The 19,587-nt window shown below is 37.0% G+C and overlaps 1 protein-coding gene across 1 annotated transcript in view; it reads left to right on the top strand.

Moving 5' to 3' along the window:
* Positions 1 to 19,587, top strand: part of LOC101738582 (gamma-aminobutyric acid type B receptor subunit 2) — a 115,170-nt gene that overhangs the window by 72,796 nt on the left and 22,787 nt on the right. Inside the window, exons 3-5 of the mRNA XM_012693100.4 lie at positions 12,362 to 12,546; positions 13,004 to 13,147; positions 18,717 to 18,829. Of these exons, the coding sequence (XP_012548554.3) occupies positions 12,362 to 12,546; positions 13,004 to 13,147; positions 18,717 to 18,829 (442 nt within the window). The remainder of the gene's footprint in view (positions 1 to 12,361; positions 12,547 to 13,003; positions 13,148 to 18,716; positions 18,830 to 19,587) is intronic.

Raw genomic sequence — 19,587 nt, 5'->3', positions numbered from 1 at the left:
ACCACTAAAAAATAGAAAATAAATTTTAATAAATTTGAATTAAAAATAGTGTAAGAATAAATGGTTTTATTGTAAAAAAGCATAAAATATTTATAACTACTTATACCATGCAGGTATAAGTAGTTATAAATATTTTATGAACGGATATGAGTAGAAGGGTTATTTTGATAATATCCTGAAAATCACCCCACGCTTTTTACAATAATATCATTTTTCCTTGCACTTTTTTCAATTAAAATTTATTTTCTGTTTTTAGTTGGATTTTCTATAAAAGCATATTGTGTTAGTTTTTTTAAACTATTATTTATTTTTCATTTTTTAGTTGAATTTCAGTTCTTTCAATTTTCTTTTTAATTTTTTTTTAAATGTTGTATTTACCAAATTTCGAGTTAATCCGACGTTTTGAAGGCGGTCAAAATCATGTTCAAAGATTCTGTTACAAACATTCATACATACGTCTGAAGCTAATAAAAGCGTATTAAAAAGAGCTCTTACGATACAAAACATTATGTAAGACGAAACGTAAATAAGGAAATTGCGCTGCTATATTTTCACGTTAAGCTTGACCGAAGACAGCTGAGTCGAGCTTTAATTAAACTTAAGAAAGTCTGAAGTCCGAAGACAGATGCAGTACTTCTCGACGCTCGAGCTGGTAATAAGGCCACTGCGTTAGAACTATGAGGAATTAACTGCAGAAAGTTATCAGGATTAGATTCGTTTTTTAAAGTTGATCTGACGGATAGACAAAAGCTCACGGTACTCAATTGAAAGTTTTATGGCGCCCACTCACTTATGAGGCAAAGCTTAAAGTGTATTGTAATATCGAATATTGTGCCTTTCAAACTAGAATACCTACCTACCTATACCTTGGAGATAGCTACTTGCCCATTTCGGCGGATTATTCTGGAGACTTGGATGGCCAGCTGGGCTACGGACTATCCAGTCTGTTTATTATGTTAATGACCAGTGGCTTTTTAGGCTATTGCGAGAAACGACGAATGAAACTGCCGCGGACAACCACTGAGGTGTTATGCGTAACAGTCCTAAGGGAGGGGGCGAATCCAAAGATCCCCAATAGAGGACTAAGGTCTGGTGCAAATCGAATTAGATTTCAGAAGAAACCTATCAAATAGGAGCCGATCAGTCAGCAGACAAGGGGTCATAATCCGTAGCTTTTAACGCCCCCTCTCAATCATTATGCCCCTTATTCCGAAAGGGTACACACGCAAATAATCATGTTTACGATTGAGCGGCCCTCTCGGATGCATACTGCTACGCGCTGGGTTCGGGATAAATAAAAATTCTACCAAAGTATAAATTAAAACTGTACTCAACATTTAAAACACACACAGAACACTTTACAACTTGTAGTTCACTTCTTCCGCTTCGCTTCAGGTGGTCCGTTCGCTGTTTCGCTTCGAGTAGATCCAATTACTGACTGACTCGTGCCATCTCTGCAACGCTTTTATAGTCGAGGCGACATCCCTGGATTCATCGAGAACATTCTGGGCAAGTCAAGTAGCTTCGATGTGTGTTTCCGCTATCTGACAATAGGTGGTGTTGTACTCCTCGAGCTTTCTCGGCGTTACGTGTTCCTTTGATATTCGTTTCGGCTATTCGGCGATAGATGGCGTTACTTTTACCGGCGTAACAATACTAATAGCCTGACAGATCAAATGTGATCTCGACCAAGCGCCAAAGCCCCAGCGAAATGTATTCAAAAATACTTAAAAAATATTTGCCGAATATTTTCTTGCCGAGGAAAAGCCATCAGAACATCAAAAAAGCTTATACAGTAGATAATCTTCGAACACAGGACATGCATATTCGCTCAGGATCGTGTATGTTCCACTGAACTGAAACGATTGAGCACACAGTGCGACCATGTGTGAAATCCTATCGGAACGGCGCGGCGTCTGCACAATGAAGAAAATATTGCGTGGCTCTTGCTCTCTGATTTTTCGTGAAAGCATCGTATGAGTTATAAATATTTTAATGCCCTGAACAGTTTCCGGGTTAGTCCATAACAATGTGAGCGCAATCTTGACACACCAGGTTGAGGTCTCATTTGAATTATACAAAGGCTGTCACGTCCTTTAAGCCAAAACTCGTGACTGCTTCACGTGACTGCTTCAGAATCTTTGAAGAAATGTCATCTATACTAATATTATAAAGAGGAATAATTTGTTTGTTATATTATTTGTTTGTATTGAATAGGCTCCGAAACTACTGAACTGATTAGAAAAATTTTTTCACTATTTGGAAGCTATACTATTCCAGAGTGACATAGGCATACATCTTTTTTGAAAAAATTAGGGATCCTTACTAAAACTCCAATAATGTAACCAAAAGTGTAAAAAAATTACCTAAAATATTCTTTACTTCGCGTGCCCTGCGAACACTATTGATGATAGAATAAAATAATGTACTACGACTTTGTAGAAAACACATTATTTACAAAAAGTGTCACGACAGCATATCTCTAATTATTATAGTTATGCCGCAATAAGTGTTCTTTTATTTTAAAAATAAAACAACGTCAAATATCGTTGAAATGTTTGTTAAAGACCCGAGCAGGCCGCTAGTTAAAAAAAATTATGTGGTGTCGTGGGACACCAGGTAGGAACGAAGTTCCTTCGGCTAATGTAGAATCGACAAAAATTGCAAAAAAAATCGTGCTCAATTTTATGTAGGTTTTCTTGATTTTTTTCTTAAATTTTGCTGATTAGTTTTTATTTAAGTACAAGAAAGTATTTAGGAAATTCAGTATTTTAAGAAATAATAAATTACTTAAAATAAAAAAACATCGTAATTCAAATTATCAACTAAAATAACAAAATATGTCTCTTTATTTTTGTTTGACAACAGAAAATTACACAGAAATAGAAATAATTATAAAGAAGGAGAAAGAGAAAGGTATTATACACTACTCGCTTGTGTATGCGACTGTCGCGCCTGCGCACGTCTCATTTAACGGTTTTATTCCACGCACTTTTTTCCACGGATTTTTTCTTACGGTTTTACTATCACATTTTTTTCAGTTCATTCGCGCAGCAAAATCCCTATCCCCTCCAAGCCTGCCGTAAGGAACTTCGTTCCAATTAAATATATCCTTACGGGCTCATAAATACGTAACTCGCTTTCAAAATTTGAACCCTTGAGTCACTGCATACAAGTCCGCCGTGCATCTAACCCATTAGGCTAAAACGCCTTCAGAAGGTGATAATGTAATGTGCACTCAAAATATTACGCCCCAAACTTAGTTAAATGTCTTGAAATCATTTTGCCCGTAAGCGTACCGTCACCTCGCACTGACTGCGACCGCGTTCCTTAGAGACAAGAGAGCTTCACATTTTTATAGTCTAAATCAGCAAAAAATTAATTAACAGATACTTTTTTGGTGATTTTAGTTTCAAAAATTACCTACTTCTGAGGTGCTCTCGTGCAATTGTCTCCAATAGCCTACATAAGATTATTTTTAACATCCAATACCTCGGCTACATTTGCCTGAGTACACCAAACGATAAGTCAAGACGTTATCCGTATCTTTTCCAACTATAAATCGTTATTCATATCCTCACACCCTTATCTATTTATTTATACATCACAGATTTCGATATTCAGATGTCTCCAGCTATCAAAGAAACAGTGCATACAATATCATAATATCTTCAAAACCTCTAACTTCAAAAACCGACCCGATATTTTCTAGGTCACTCAAAGGTCTTCCGTCCACCTGAACCTTGAATAGAACGTTATCGAGTTAGTACAACTAACAAGCTCGTTTGACCTTTAACCTGACCTCTTGTCGGGGTCGCTTCAGTGCCCATCTTGATTCAGTTTCGCCATTAGGACCACTAACCGAATTTAGGCGTAGCCTGTTGCTCCTCCATTATGGTTCCGGAGTGTCTTAATGGTTTAATAATCATTACGTTCGCATTTCGATTGGCGGTAAATTTAAATTTGTGAGCTTTTCGACGACCACTTAACTAATTTAAACAGTTAAAACTTGCATTTTAACTGTTTAAATTAGTTAAGTGACATTTTTTTGAGAGTTTTTGAAGCTACTTCTACGGCTTAATCCCGCCAGTATTATTTTCAGTCTATTGTGTCCGACATTTTGAAAACGTTACAATTTTTGTCATCACGGACAACTATAAGACATTTGAATAATGCGCTAACTATTGTTCAATTTTAAATATAATTATTTTTTTAGTTTTTTTTTTACACAGAAAGAACTGACATAATTAATCTTTTTTATAATACTTCCAGTATAAGATTTTATTATAATTTTCGATTAGGATTAATTAACTATGTGTGAAATGTAATGAATTTTTTTTTAAACTTAAATGCGTGTTTGTGTTTATTTTTTTCTTTTTCTTAGGATCTCATTTTGTATTGACTGAAATGTTACAGTATTACTGTATTGTAATTTTCAATTTATAACTTAAACAAATTTTAACTTAACTTTGGTTCCGTATAATTTAAAATGATCAATTCATAGAATTCTAATTTTGGATATGCGAACCTATAACCCGAATGTAGAGTTAGACTAATTTTGATGACCTCGATAAATGAAAAATCTTTTACTTTGAAAAAACATCATGAAATTATAGATACATGAGGATTTCGTTTAAAACGTCTTCTCTGGTGTTTCTGAAATTAATACTGAAAGGAAACAATATTCAATTATTAAACTAAGCATAAATACATACTTCTAATTTTGCTCAGTTCGTTTTTAATGAACCCACAAACTATATTGGAAACAGCGTGCCGTGTATATATTTCATTGCATTCAACACGCAAAAAAACATTATTTTATAAAAACATGATTTTTATTTTTATATCATCATAGACATGGCCAACCAAAACGGCCCATGTACATGATGATATTAAAAATTCGGTTAAAATATTAAAATACGGCTTAGCGGTAGGCAGCAGCTTGGCTCTGCCCCTGGCATTGCTGAAGTCTATGGGCGACGGTAACCACTCAACATCAGGTGGGCCGTATGCTTGTCAGCCTACAAGGGCAATAAAAAAAACCATTTTCTTCGTATTCATTATAAAGCGGTTGGCTTACATCCTGCATATAAAAACCGGTCAATATTATAACACTTTAAATATATAGTTATATTTTAATACGCTCTTATTAGGTTCATACGTACGTTAGTATGTATGTTAGTACGTAACGGAATCTTTGAACATGATTTTGACCCCCTTCAAAACGTCGGATTAACTCGAAATTTGGCATACTTATTAAGGACCGATAACAATTCAATATTTTAAACAGTTTGATCGGTTATCCTTACTAGGATAATCAGGATTTGCGATTTTTTGTTTTCCTGAGACCCGGAGCGTCTGCGTCAAGACCAAGAAGGGACACTACCAGGCGCGCCGACCACCTATTTCTCGGATAAGTAACTGACTGATTCAGAAAGAAAATTGATTTTTTTTTAATTTAATTAAAAAATTAAAAATACCTAACAGTTTAAAAAACTACGCTTTTATAGAAAATCCAACTAAAAAATAGAAAATAAATTTTAATAAGTTTGAATTAAAAATAGTGTTTGAAAAAAAATGATTTTATTGTAAAAAAATAGCACGTAAAATCTGTCCACAGTATTCGGAGAAATCAATGAACACACAAAAGAAAATCTATATAACTGAAAATAAAACCTCCTCTTTTTTTAAAATTAGCTAAAACAGATTTAACCGTCCATTTTAAAGCTTAATAAAGGCGAAGTGAGTATTTAGGTAGGACCGTCTTCAACTTGGCGGTGGACGTAATGGATTTCATTAGCTTGAAACTGAAGAAAGACCCTGCGAAAGATTTACAAGTATTACTTTAAAATTCCTATTTAACAAATTCAAGATTGTACATAAGCTACACCTGGATCGCGATAACGATAAATCCAAAGGAATATTCTGTTGTGGTCCGTGTAGCGGGGTGTCTATAGCCTCAATTGAACTCGCCTGCGTATCTACAGTAAACTTTTGAAGCATTAACCAAAGTCAAACCGGTGTAACCGCTCCAAAATAATGAAAACTTACACCAATTACTGGTGGTAGGACCTCTTGTGAGTCCGCACGGGTAGGTACCACCGCCCCGCCTATTTCTGCCGTGAAGCAGTAATGCGTTTCGGTTTGAAGGGTGGGGCAGCCGTTGTGACTATACTGAGACCTTAGAACTATATCTCAAGGTGTGTGGCGCATTTACGTTGTAGATGTCTATGGGCTCCAGTAACCACTTAACACCAGGTGGGCTGTGAGCTCGTCCACACATCTAAGCAATAAAAAAAAAAAAAAAAATCAAACTCAAGCAGGCTTACAAAAATATCCTTTTCACAAAATTCCATTAACCGTTTCTGTCGAAAACTTTCATAAACAGTTATCTGCGTTAAGGGCAGAGTTCACATCCAACAAAAACACAGCCGAAGGCTTATCCCTTCGGTCGAGAACTTCCTACATCATACGCGAAACGCCTGTTTGATAAGCTATCATAACAAATTACAGGGAAAGGGAATATCTTTCGTGTTGTAAAGAGAGGTTTGTAAAATAGCAGTGTAGAGCCCCGGGGATGAACACGTGGCACATCCATCAAAACGAGACCCCGGCTTAATGTCCGCAGAATATCTAACATTTCGGTTCCCACTAGTGGACATACTCAGCGGAGGCTACGTAACGCAACAATGTGCCCGCCGTCAAATATGAAACTAAATTAATATAGTTCGGTCAAAAATTATATTTAATTAAAAGTAAATACAAATTCTACAATCGTGCTCGAAGGAACATACTGCAAATTGATCTGATAAAAGAATATAACAGTTTTATTTTGAATGACTCTTCATTATCGTCCTAGATTGGCTGGGTAGCTAAAGGGCCTACCTGGTATTCACAGGCTACCAGAGTTCCCAGATATTAATAACATCGTTAATGCCATCACCAAGTGCGGCCCATAGGCACAAGCAGGCATAGGTAGTAGTAATAGTACCACCTCAATACCTTTTTTGAAAGATAGTACAATCCTCATGCAACACAACATAGACTTTAACTATGGCAATATTCACGTTATGAGCCCTGCAAACTATACGCTTAATAGCAGATGGGCTAACTTTCCTGACCATCAACAGTAATAAAATAACAATTTGTCTAAGAAATGTTAGCATTGCAATATAATAATAATAACAAATATATCAGCTAAATTTAATTATTATTTTCCTTTTCCCGGGTCACGTTAACCATTTTCAGTATTTCATTTTAGGTAAAATCCTGGACTGTGTTTCACACCTTCTTTCACGATGAGGGGTAGTCACAATAATCGAAGACGAAAAATCATTCATTTGGAAATACATTATACAATTCTTTCCGCGAGAAAAACTGATTCGACTCACCAGGTCTGTGCTATATTAACGCGTCCCGGAGTTTCGCAAGTGATAAAATTGTTATTAAAAAAGATTAAACATATTATATTTTCCTGGAGTCAGGAGTTGCTTGTGATGCATAAACTACCAGTCTCCTATAGCTACGATTAGCATTGCCAACTGTTAACTTTATGTTTAAATGATGGTCGAAAAATCATTCCGTACAGGATTTCCGTAAAATCCGTTCTTATTAACTTCTTACATCGCAAAAGTTGTATTTATACCAAATTGAAAATCTATCACACATATGATTTCTGTAATCTCATAATGACTAATTGGTATTTCGCCTTTTTTAATATTTACATTTACATTTACTATGTTTTTACAAAAAATCGTGTTGACCTCTGTATCTTTTTTATAGTGAAAGAAAAAAAAGTCCCTTTCGTGTTGGCTATTCTTAGATATTGTACTTCAAATACATAAGCGACCGGGCTTCGCTCAGCTCTATCTATTCGCCATTATATTTGATACTTCAAATATGATACTTCAAATATAATTATGTATCTGACATTTATGAAACAATAGCGGAGGAAGTGTGAAAGTAAAAACGGTAATCAACAAATTAAAGAGCGGACGATTAGCGTGATGTGGACATATGATGCATAGAGAGAAGATGCATGTGACTAGGAGATGTTTTGAAATAGTAGTGAAAGATATAGTGGGAAGAAGTCGACCGAAGATAGTGTGTGAATGACGATATTAGAGATAGAGAAGTGAGTGTTGAGATGACGACTGATAGAAGAGATTGTAAGAGAAAAATTAGCTGTGCCGACCCCGCCTAGTGAGATAAATTACAGAAAAAGAAGACGATTTATGAAACAATAGCAGTATTATCGAAAAAAATGCTTATGATAACGTTGTTTTGTAAGGCTGTTTCGTAAATTTTTGAAGTTCCAACATGAGTGTCATCGGTGACCACAAAAATTATGCATTTATAAAAACGGATGCTTACTTTTCGGTGGAAGTACCTCACAGTCGAATCGAAAATATGAAACTATGAATAAAATGCCAATTTTTTATATGATTTTAAAAATAAAGCAGTTTGTTATAAGTTTTTCGTAATCTTCAATACCTAATCTATTTTTGGGATCGCTATCGGGTCGTTGTGGACACGATTTTCATGTTCTCGGAATACGGAGGTGTTGTTTGTTTGATATGAATACTTTAGTGGTTTCTCCTTGTACACATTAGGACCTTTATAGATTATAAGATGCCAAATTAGCGCCTGTAACATTCAACATTCCAAATGCAATATAATAGCCAACTATATCGAGAAGTAAAAGGCTATTTAGTTTAAAAACACGCGACATTTATCTTTGTAATAAAAAGTGCGTTTTATTTGGTATTAACATCAAAAGTTGGATGTTTTTAATTGATCTTCAATTAAGTTTGGTTACTGGTAGTAGGACCTCTTGTGAGTCCGCACCGGTACCACCATCCTGCCTATTTCTGCCGTGAAGCAGTAATGCGTTTCGGTTTGAAGGGTGGGGCAGCCGTTCTAACTATACTGAGACCTTAGAACTTAAATTTCAAGGTGGGTGGCGCGTTTACGTTACCAAATACCCTTTCAGCATTCGACATATTTCTCTGTCAAAACGAAATCCCGTGACATAGCGTCCGAACTATATACAGTCGAAATTACAAAACTCATCGGGCCTCTGTTGAGCATTACACAATTCCCACACACTCGACTCGGTCAAGTGAACGTAATACCGGCGGTACCGTGCCGTACCCGCATTACGACCTCCGAGAGATCTGCCTAGATTTCAATGTGAATACGTTATGAATACGACTCAAATGTTTGCATTGATGGAACGCGCGTGGGTCGTGGGGCATTGTATCGTGCTCTTTATTGCCGTAAATAGGAGACGGCTCACTTGATTGTCAATAGTCAATCATGGAATGCCATTTTTTTCCTACCTATGCTGATAGCCTTGAGAGGATATTTCAACTTCTCCTTGACGTGTAAGTGAACTCACGGGGCTCAAACCGGAAGTGTTGCTAACACAGGCCCTAGCAAGAGCATTGCTTCGCAGAATCTACCACCGGATCGGAAACGCGACCCAATGAGAAGATTCGGCGAGAAAATCAGTGGGCTGTTTCTATGGGTTAATTTACTCGTCGAGCCCTTCGTCGCAAGCGACGGGTTCGGCGAGGACGGTGACCGGTGCTTGAGGTACCTAAAAGCACCGTTAATGGATCAGGAGGATCCGTAATGACGTGTTTAGGGCGACGTCGACTGTTTACCATTCGATCCACAGGATCGGGTATGAAAGCCATGCCATGAAACACAGCCAATTCATTGCATACAAATAGCGATATGCTATAATAATATAAAACCTCGAGAAGTCGTCGTGGCCTAACGGATAAGACGTCCGGTGCACTCGTGTTGAGCGATGCACCGGTGTTCGAATCTCAGGCGGGTACCAATTTTTCTAATGAAATACGTACTAAACAAATGTTCACGATTGACTTCCACAGTGAAGGAATAACATCGTGTAATAAAAATGAAACCCGCAAAACTAAAATTTGCGTAATTACTGGTGGTAGGACCTCTTGTGAGTCCGCGCGGGTGGATACCACCACCCTGCCTATTTCTGCCGTGAAGCAGTAATGCGTTCCGGTTTGAGGGGCGGGGCAGCCGTTATACTGTAAAAACGGAGACCTTAGAGCTCATATCTCAAACTAGGTGGCGGCATTTACTTTGTAGATGTCTATGGACTCCGATAACCACTTAAAAGCAGGTGGACCGTAAACTCGTCCACCCTTCCTTCCTTTGTCGAATCACTCTTGTCGTCATTCCGTATCATTGCTGTAAGCAGATCTTAAGCGTCTCACTTCCATGATCTACCTAAATAAAGCGATAAAATATAGTTGAACAAATAATAAGGGCTTCTGTCCACTTAAATAGCGAAACTCGCGATCCAGAAGTTAAACACAGTTTCGGAAGCAAATATTAATTAGGGCCGTGCTCGGAGACCGGGCTTTCGCCGAAGGTACATTTTATTTGAAATTCGGTTCAAAACTCTTACTCCTGAACTACTAAAGCTTGTATGTTTGGATTTCCTTGTTTAAAAAACTACTATTAATGTGTTTTGTACCGGTCACCTATTATATTATAAAATCAAACCCGCAAAATTATAATTTGCGTAATTACTGGTGGTAGGGCCTCTTGTGAGTCCGCACGGGTAGTTAATCCGCCCTGCCTATTTCTGCCGTGAAGCAGTACATAGGCTGCACTAAAAGTATCGGGAATGGAATATTTCCACTGTTCCTGTCATATTAAAATCTTTTTAATTGAAAACTCCTTGGTTTTAAAGATCGAATACCATTTATTTATTTAAAAAAAGATTCTCGGTCTTGTCACGAGGTTTTGTCAAAACTTATTTAGTCGTTGAGAAAATGGAATTGACGAGAAAATTCAAGAGCGATGATTTATTATGACTTTCGAAGTGGTTTAACACAAAAACAGTGTGTTGACCGGATGATTTCTGCATTTGGTGATGAAGCCCCATCCAAAACCACAATTTATCGCTGGTTTGCTGAGTTTCAACGTGGACGTGTCAAGCTCAGTGATGATCCCCGTCAAGGTCGTCCAAACACTGCAGTCACCCAAGAAAACGTTGATGCTGTGCGTAAGCTATCGACATGTGACATACCGCGAAATTCAAGCAACTTTAGACATTGGCATGAGTCAAATACAAATAATCTTGCATGAAAAATTAGGTGTAAAAAAGTTGTTTTCCCGATGGATACCGCATTCGCTCTGTGAAGAGCAAAAAGCGGCTCGCGTTACTTGGTGCGTCAGAACTCTTGAAAGATTCCACGCAGGATCCTCAAATGCTGTATACAACATTGTATCAGGTGACGAATCCTGGATATACGCGTACGAACCCGAAACAAAAAACCAGTCACGAGTTTGGGTGTTCGAAAATGAGTTAAAGCCAACAAAAATTGTTCGTTCACGGAGTGTTGCAAAAAAAATGGTGGCCACGTTTGTCTCCAAAACCGGCCATGTTACGACTATTCCTCTTGAGGGACAAAGAACGGTTAACGCAGAATGGTATGCTAGCATTTGCTTGCCACAGGTCGTTTCTGAACTCCGTAAAGAGAACTGCAACCGCCGCATCATCCTCCATCACGACAATGCGAGTTCTCACACCGCGCACAGAACAAAAGAGTTTTTAGAGCAAGAAAACATAGAATTATTAGACCATCTGCCGTACAGCCCCGACCTAAGCCCTAATGATTTCTATACTTTCGCTAAAATAAAGAATAAATTGCGTGGACAGAGATTTTCATCACCTGAAGAAGCTGTGGACGCCTACAAAACGGCCATTTTGGAGACCCCAACTTCCGAATGGAATGGTTGCTTCAATGATTGGTTCCATCGTATGGAAAAATGTGTCAAATTTCGCGGAGAATACTTCGAAAAGCAATAAATACATTTTTAAATAGTAATGTTGTCACTTCGTTAATTCCCGAAATTTTCAGTGCCGCCTATGTATAAAATTAAGGATTATTTACTAGATGGCACTACGTGGGAATGAGGCGTTCGCTCCTGGCCTTTTCATTTTTCATTATTTTTTTATTTTTTAATTGTATTTTTTGACTTGTTTTTTCGTTTATTGCAAACATATTTACTTATTTAAAAAAATATGAGAAAAAACAAAAAAAAGCCCGCTGAGTTTGTTTCGCCGGTTCTTCTCAGGACTGTGGCTTTTTTTGGAACCGGTGGTAGAGTTAACATTGTTATTTACATTTTACCATTCAACAAGTTTGTTATACTGACATCTAAGTTGAAATAAATGATTTTGAATTTGAATTTGAGTAGGAAAAAAAAGTGTTGAAAATAGAACTACGCATTCTGCAGACATCAAAGCAAATATTTTTGCTTTGATCAGGGAATCCAATACTCAAGCAAGTTTGTTTTTCAACAGAATTACCAAGAGCCACAACCAGCCGCGTCGTGTCTATCCTCGGTCTCTTCGAGTTGTCTGTGGGAGATACACCAAGAGTGGACGGAGCATCAGAGCTCGCTGCTGCCAAGCTCGCAGTGGAACATGTCAACAAAAGGAACCTACTCCCTGGGTATAAGTTGCATCTCATCACCAATGACACAAAGGTATTGTTATTGCTTGCTTTATATTCCTGACTGCTTTACACGTGTCCTTGTAATCATCATAATATGTTATGTTTTGACAAATTAAAAACCAATAAATAAATTATCTCCCTGGTTAGGCGTAATAATAGTCTAATTGATATATCGTTCCTATCTTCTACTGGAAGCTGGGCATCTATGACAGCTACGAATTATAACTTCTGTTACGGTAAAACTGTAATTCTCATCCTTGATGCTTTGCAAGCTTCCGGAGAGGGCCGAAAAGCACTTTGTGCATGCATCTCCCTCTAGACTCCCGGAAACTTGACATATCATCTCTGTTCTCGTAATATCCTCAAACAAAAGAGAGAGATAGTCGAACTAATCCAATCTTGACGGAGGTGCAATACGCGCCAGAGCTATTCATTGTTCCGTTCAAAATCTTAACCGTGTGCAGCAAATATGTGTCTTGTTTTAATAGTGCGATCCAGGTGTGGGCGTGGATAGGTTCTTTCACGCCCTCTACACGGAGCGGGAGTCAAGAATGGTCATGCTGCTGGGGACTGCTTGTTCTGAAGTCACGGAGAGCATCGCGAAAATCGTACCCTATTGGAACATTGTACAGGTAAAGGCCCCGTCTACACGTATCAGTCAACTCGACGTGGTGAAATTTACAACGCTGAGCCATTCATTCTTTTTTTCTTTTTTCTTAGATGGGTGGACGAGCTCACAGCCCACCTGGTGTTAAGTGGTTACTGCAGCCCATAGACATCTACAAGAGATATCAGTTCTAAGGTCTCAGTGTAGTTACAACGGCTGCCCCGCCCTTCAAACCGAAACGCATTACTGCTTGACGGCAGATATAGGCAGGGTGGTGGTACCTACCCGCGCGGACTCACAAGAGGCCCTACCACCAGTGAACAATTGTACAGATGTGTTTTAAAAACACGAACTTTTTATTTATTTATTGCTTAGATGGGTGGACTAACTCAAGGCCACTCACCTGGTGTTAAGTGGTTACCGGAGCCTATAGACATTTACAATGTAAATGCCACCACTGACCTCGAAACAAGAGTACTAAGGTCTCAGTTTTAACATTATAACGGCTGCCTTCAAACCGAAACGCATTACTGCTTCACGGTGGAAATAGGCAGGGTGATGGTACCTACCCGCGCGGACTCACAAGAGGTCCTACCACCAGTAATTACGCAAATTATAATTTTGCGGGTTTGATTTTTATTACACGATGTTATTCCTTCACCGTGGAAGTCAATCGTGAACATTTGTTGAGTACGTATTTCATTAGAAAAATTGGTACCCGCCTGCGGGATTCGAACACCGTTGCATCGCTCACGCGAATGCACCGGACGTCTTATCCTTTAGGCCGACTTCTTAATTTTAATTCTATAACAAGAAATTGCATAAAATCAACAAATAACTATTATAAGTACCCAAAATCTTTGTCTCTTCCTTTTCGCATAAAAGCATCCATTAGTTTCCATCATTAGTAAATATATTATTAATTAATTAAAATATCAAACAACAAAATAAATTAATTGAATAAGAATTAGTTATTTAGGTCATAAAACGAAAACAAAGGAAAGAAAAAAAGCGAATTTAAAATTAACATAATGATTTACCATTTAAAAAATAACATCTTAACGTTCATAATTTTTTCAAGTTCTTTTTAAATAAAAATAATTTGTCTTTTATATAGCATCAGGTAGCTTATTGAATATTTTCGGTGCCATACACAATATACTTTTTTGCATAAGCGTTGTCTTAGCACAGTGCAAACAGAATTTATTTTAACTTCTCAACCAGTTGTCTTGGGCTTTATTGATAGACCTATTTCTAGCTGCAATCTGTTTATTTTTCAGGCATTTTTACACTTAGAATAGATTCTAATGCGATTTTATATCTTTGTAGTTGTTTCCAAAGACATAATTTTGATAGTTTGTCAGATTCAGTATTTTAGGTAATTTAAACAAATAAAGCAACCTATCCTAAAGTTTTTGCTAGCGTGCCGTAGATTACGAGCTTCGACCGTTTGCCAATCGATTTACCAATCGGTTTTTTTAATTGGTCTTGCGGGCAGACGAGCATGCTGCTCACCCGACCATGAGTGGTACCGACGCCCATGGACGTCAGCAATGCCGATACCCACAACCAAACTAAACCAACAACAAGTAACTTAATGCTTCAACTATAGAATTCGTTCTACAAAAATACTAAAAGCAATCAAACTTGCAAACCATATCATTAAATCTAAACTTTGAACCGTCGCAATCGACTTCGCCTGAAAGCGAATGCTGTTTATACAAACACTAAATCTAACCGAAGCGAAAAGTTATACGGAAACATTGAGCGTTGCATCGAAGCGAATTGGAACTTTATTAATGTGCAGCAGAAGTTCTATATTCGTTTGCACGGTCTAGTTTAGTAGAAATCTCAATACGTGGCTTGTTTTGTATGTAATCAAGTTAGGTTCGACATTCGAGAGTGGCTGTATGGGTACCCTTCAATCAAACGTTACGTTGAGGGACTGTGTGATTGCATGCGGAAATTGAAGCGTCCGTGGCTCAATCTTGCCATCACGGGGTATTGTATTCAGAACACAACGTGTTTTATGCCCCAACTAACAATTGTGAATGACCTTTAATCATTGCTCGGAATAAATAAAACTGAAATTTCTGGATATGACATGAAATTTTAGTTCTATTGGATGTATATATCAAGTTATACTTTTGAAGTTATACTTCTTTAGGCGCGTTATGAAAAATTGATGAGAGTGAAATTTTACGATGCGCGCGCACCGTGACACAAAATTAACGGAATGAAGCTGCCCACTAAATCGCTCATTACAATACGACCGACGTAACTTGGCGAGTCTGAATACAGCCGCAGGTGAACTATCCGAACCGTACCGAGAATTACCGAATTTATACGATGTCAAGAAAAGGGATGTCCAATATGCGTGTTTGAGGATGTTGTTTAATCGATTTTTTTTTCAAATTGATTAAAATTTTAATAAAAAAAAAGAAATAAATTGAATAAAAATAAAGTATAACTTCTTACGCGCGTACATAAGTACACGCACCCTTTTTATTTGAAAGTGTCATATTATTCTTAGAAGTTTTATTATTGTCATGATTATATTATTATGTTTGTAATTTAAATGTTGTTTTGTTACTTAAATATTTTAATTAAGTACTTTAAGAAAACCAAAGCACATAATTTAGTCTTACTTGAAATCTTAATTAGTAGCTGATTGCGGAAATAAAGTCAGATTATTATAAACTGCATTTTATTATGGTCACCCTAAAACTACAACCAATTAACCAGTCGAAATTATAACAATTTAACGAGTTATCATTTTGCCTTCGGCATTTTACATGATGGCGAGCGTTTTTATAATGACGATGCCGTTTGTGAACGGCGTAATCATACAAATTGCCTGCGACATATATACACAACATAAAAACCTAGTTGAAAAATTAAGGATATCGAAACTGCTTATTTCTCTAACCAAACTCTCCCTGTACATAACACAGGATAATAATAAGAAAATTATGAGGAACCGAAATTTAATTTAATAAGCAACTTAACCAGCTGCTAACTGTAAAGTTACTAGCTTAAACTTAGGCAGGGACGATAAGAACAAAAATCTGACCTCCAGCCTAGACCCAGCAGTGAGGCTTAGAATGTTGATATTGGTTGAAATCTTGGTCCCTTCTTCTCAATCGTTTCACTCGTGACAGAGTGGTCGTGTCGTCATGTAGTGTTGGAGGGGGTGGACTTGACGCGTCTCACGATGTCCCGCCATCTCTCCCCGTTCGAGGCAATTCTACTACACTCATTTAGGGAACCCCCCCACTGCATTAGCGAGCCCCCGCGCGGGCTTATTCCGTCTACTCCTCTGTGCACGACACGGCGTTCCATTGACTATCTCATTGTGAAACACATCTGACGAAAGCCTCCATCCAAGACTGTACTACAGAAAATCTTAGTCTACTCTAATAGAAAACAAATTTATATAATTATCTATGCCAAATCGATAGTTCTTATTTAATTACGCTAATTAAATTCTTCTCAAACCCACATCGCATTAGACACAATAAACTATTCACTGCGAGCTTAGCACACACTAATTACGTACATAACTTCACCATGATTAGAATATACAACTTATTACATTAGTATTTTTTTAGACTCAAACTTGAACATAAATATTTTTACAAACAGTTAAATTTGTTAAAAGCATTTTTTTACGTATAATAATAATAATAATAATAAAGCCTTTTTATTTCCAGTAAATTTACATAGCTTAAAATCTATCTATGTGTTAGTTTTTTTTTTATTATTTGATTTTAATATTATATAATTTTTTATATAGTTTTTATCACTTACTTAATATAATTAGTATGTTTACTTAATATTATATAGTTATGTTTACTTAATATTATGTAGTTATTTAATCTACTGGAACCCCAGATTGGGTGAAGGCCTCCTCCAGTGATGCCCATTAATGCTTAGTTTATATTTATCTAGGGTATTTCTTTCCTCTATTGGTGACTTCTCTGGAGGGTTTTGGTCGTATTCTTCCACGGTGACCAACCGGGTTGGAAGATTTTTTATATACATATTTTTTTCGTATAGCTATTTATTATTATTATTAACCGTTTATTAATTACTATTAACTGTTTCAGAGATACACTCGTGCACAAATATTATAATATAAATATACATATATAAATATAAATATACAGTCAAAGTGTTCAGATGTTTATCTACTGTTTCACACTCCAACAAACACGTTCTATATGAATATTTAATGCGTGTTTTTTCTTTATATTTTGAAAACGTATTAATGTTCTGTTTACGTTTTATAAAATAATTTAAAACAAAATATTGTTTAATTAAATAGTTTGGATGCAGGTGGCAACGGACCGGCCGCACTGGACATCAGTTGGAGAGGCCTATGTTCAGCAGTGGACAGAAGACAGGCTGAAATGATGATGATGATGATGATGATGAAATAGTTTAAAGATTATTTTAGTTTACTTATAACTATTGTAAAAGTTTTTCATACCTTGTTTGTTATGTATAGCTTATATTAGGAAAATCTATAATTAGCTTATCTTAGGTCTCACATACGTGTATACATATTTCTCAGTATATTACATTTTACTTAAAGATAGCACCTGTTGCTTTTCTATTATAATAAACAAACAACTTAGTATTATGATAATAACATTTTTTCTTTTGTTTCTTGAGAAAGAAACCTATTTATAACCAACAGTATTTATTTAAATTTCTCGTCAATTTTGCGTTGATAACGTAATCATAATTAACAAACCATTTAATTGATTGAATCTCATTATGTACCACGAAAGCTGTTACTCGCGTTAAGCACGAAACTTTAGTGGCCGTATTCAAACTCAACGTTACGTGCTTTGATAGGACCGACTATTCAATTTAGTGGTGTGGACTGCGAGGATTTTCTCGTCTGGCAATTTAACGAAACGATATTATTATGCTTCATTTTAATCGATTTAAAAAAAAGGAGGCGGTTCTCAATTCAACATCAAAAATTATGTGTGTTTACCAGAAAACCTTTTTAAGGCGAACCGATTTTGATAATTCAGAATCTGGTTTATTTGAAAGGGGATGCTTTTTTTATTGCTTAGATGTGTGGACGAGCTCACAGCTTACCTGGTGTTAAGTGGTTACTGGAGCCACTCAATAACCACTTAATACCAGGTGGGCTGTGTGCTCGTCCACCCACCTAAGCAATAAACAAAATATATAGGTACCATAAGCACCGATCACCGTCCTCGTCGAACCAGTCGCTTACGACGAAGGGCTCGACGAGCGAATTAACCCATAGACACAGCCCACTGAGTTTCTCGCCGGATCTTCTCAGTGGGTCGCGTTTCCGATCCGGTGGTACATTCGGCGAAGCACTGCTCTTGCTAGGGCCAGTGTTACCAACACTTCCGGTTTGAGCCCCATGAGCTCACCTACATATTAGGGTGAAGCTGAAATAGCCTCTCAAGGCTCTCTATGCTGATAATAGGTAGGAGAAAAAAAGCATAAATACGAGAGTAATAAACTTTACTCTATTTATTGCGTTTTCACTCTGGACCGCGATCGTGCGCGACAAAATACCGGGACATTTTTAATTGTTACAGGTGTCCTTCGGTTCCACGTCACCAGCTCTGAGTGATAGATCAGAATTTCCCCTCTTCTGCCGCACCGTCGCGCCTGATTCCTCACATAACCCCGCACGGATAGCTTTCATCAGGTAATACAAAGTGTCCTAGGTTTCCAGGAATCGTTTTGTATCACAATAAATAAGTTCTAACTTTTGAAATAATTTACTATCCACTTATTATAAAACAGGGATGGCCGACTTGAAGTTTCTTAAAATTCAATGAAACAATAGAACTCAGTAAACAAATAAGTAGTATGTTTAATTTTATTAAAATGCTTAACTTAAAACTGAATTTTAATCTTAGCAACTACTTCTCAGTGTAAGCATTGCGCCTGAGCATCTTGCGCTAGTTTTTCAAAATTAGGTTGGTATTTGCAAATAGCCAACCTTAAAGAATCCAATGTATGTGAGTCTGTCAAGCGAGATCTTTTTAAGTAGAGAAATGCTGATTTTGGAAACCATTGTCCGAAAATCTAGACTTGAGAATTACCTTGCTTTTAGAAATATTTCGCAGCGCGATCGACCGGTTGGCCATCCCTGATACATATAAAATATTTTACTAGTGGTGGGGTATGTTTCTCCTTCACTTATACGTTCCGCTTTGAAAGACGGAACACCAGCTATGATAATTGAGAGTTCTTGAACTTCAAGTTTAAGAATGGATGGTGGCATTAATACTGGGACGATGGCTTTGGGATCTGGGTACCACTGAACATCAGGTACGCCGCGGGCCCGTCCGCTAAGATAAAACAAATAAAAAAACCGATCAAAACACAGTTGCAAAAAATTCAAAACATGACTTCTCTCATTTAATTATTTTTAACTCAAAAAACAAAAATTTATTTAAT

This window comes from Bombyx mori, chromosome 12 (genome assembly GCF_030269925.1).
Source record: "Bombyx mori chromosome 12, ASM3026992v2".
In the NCBI taxonomy this organism is placed as follows: Eukaryota; Metazoa; Arthropoda; class Insecta; order Lepidoptera; family Bombycidae; genus Bombyx; species Bombyx mori.
The sequence above is the reverse complement of the archived record's forward strand: the minus strand, read 5'-3'. Positions and strand labels throughout refer to the sequence as shown.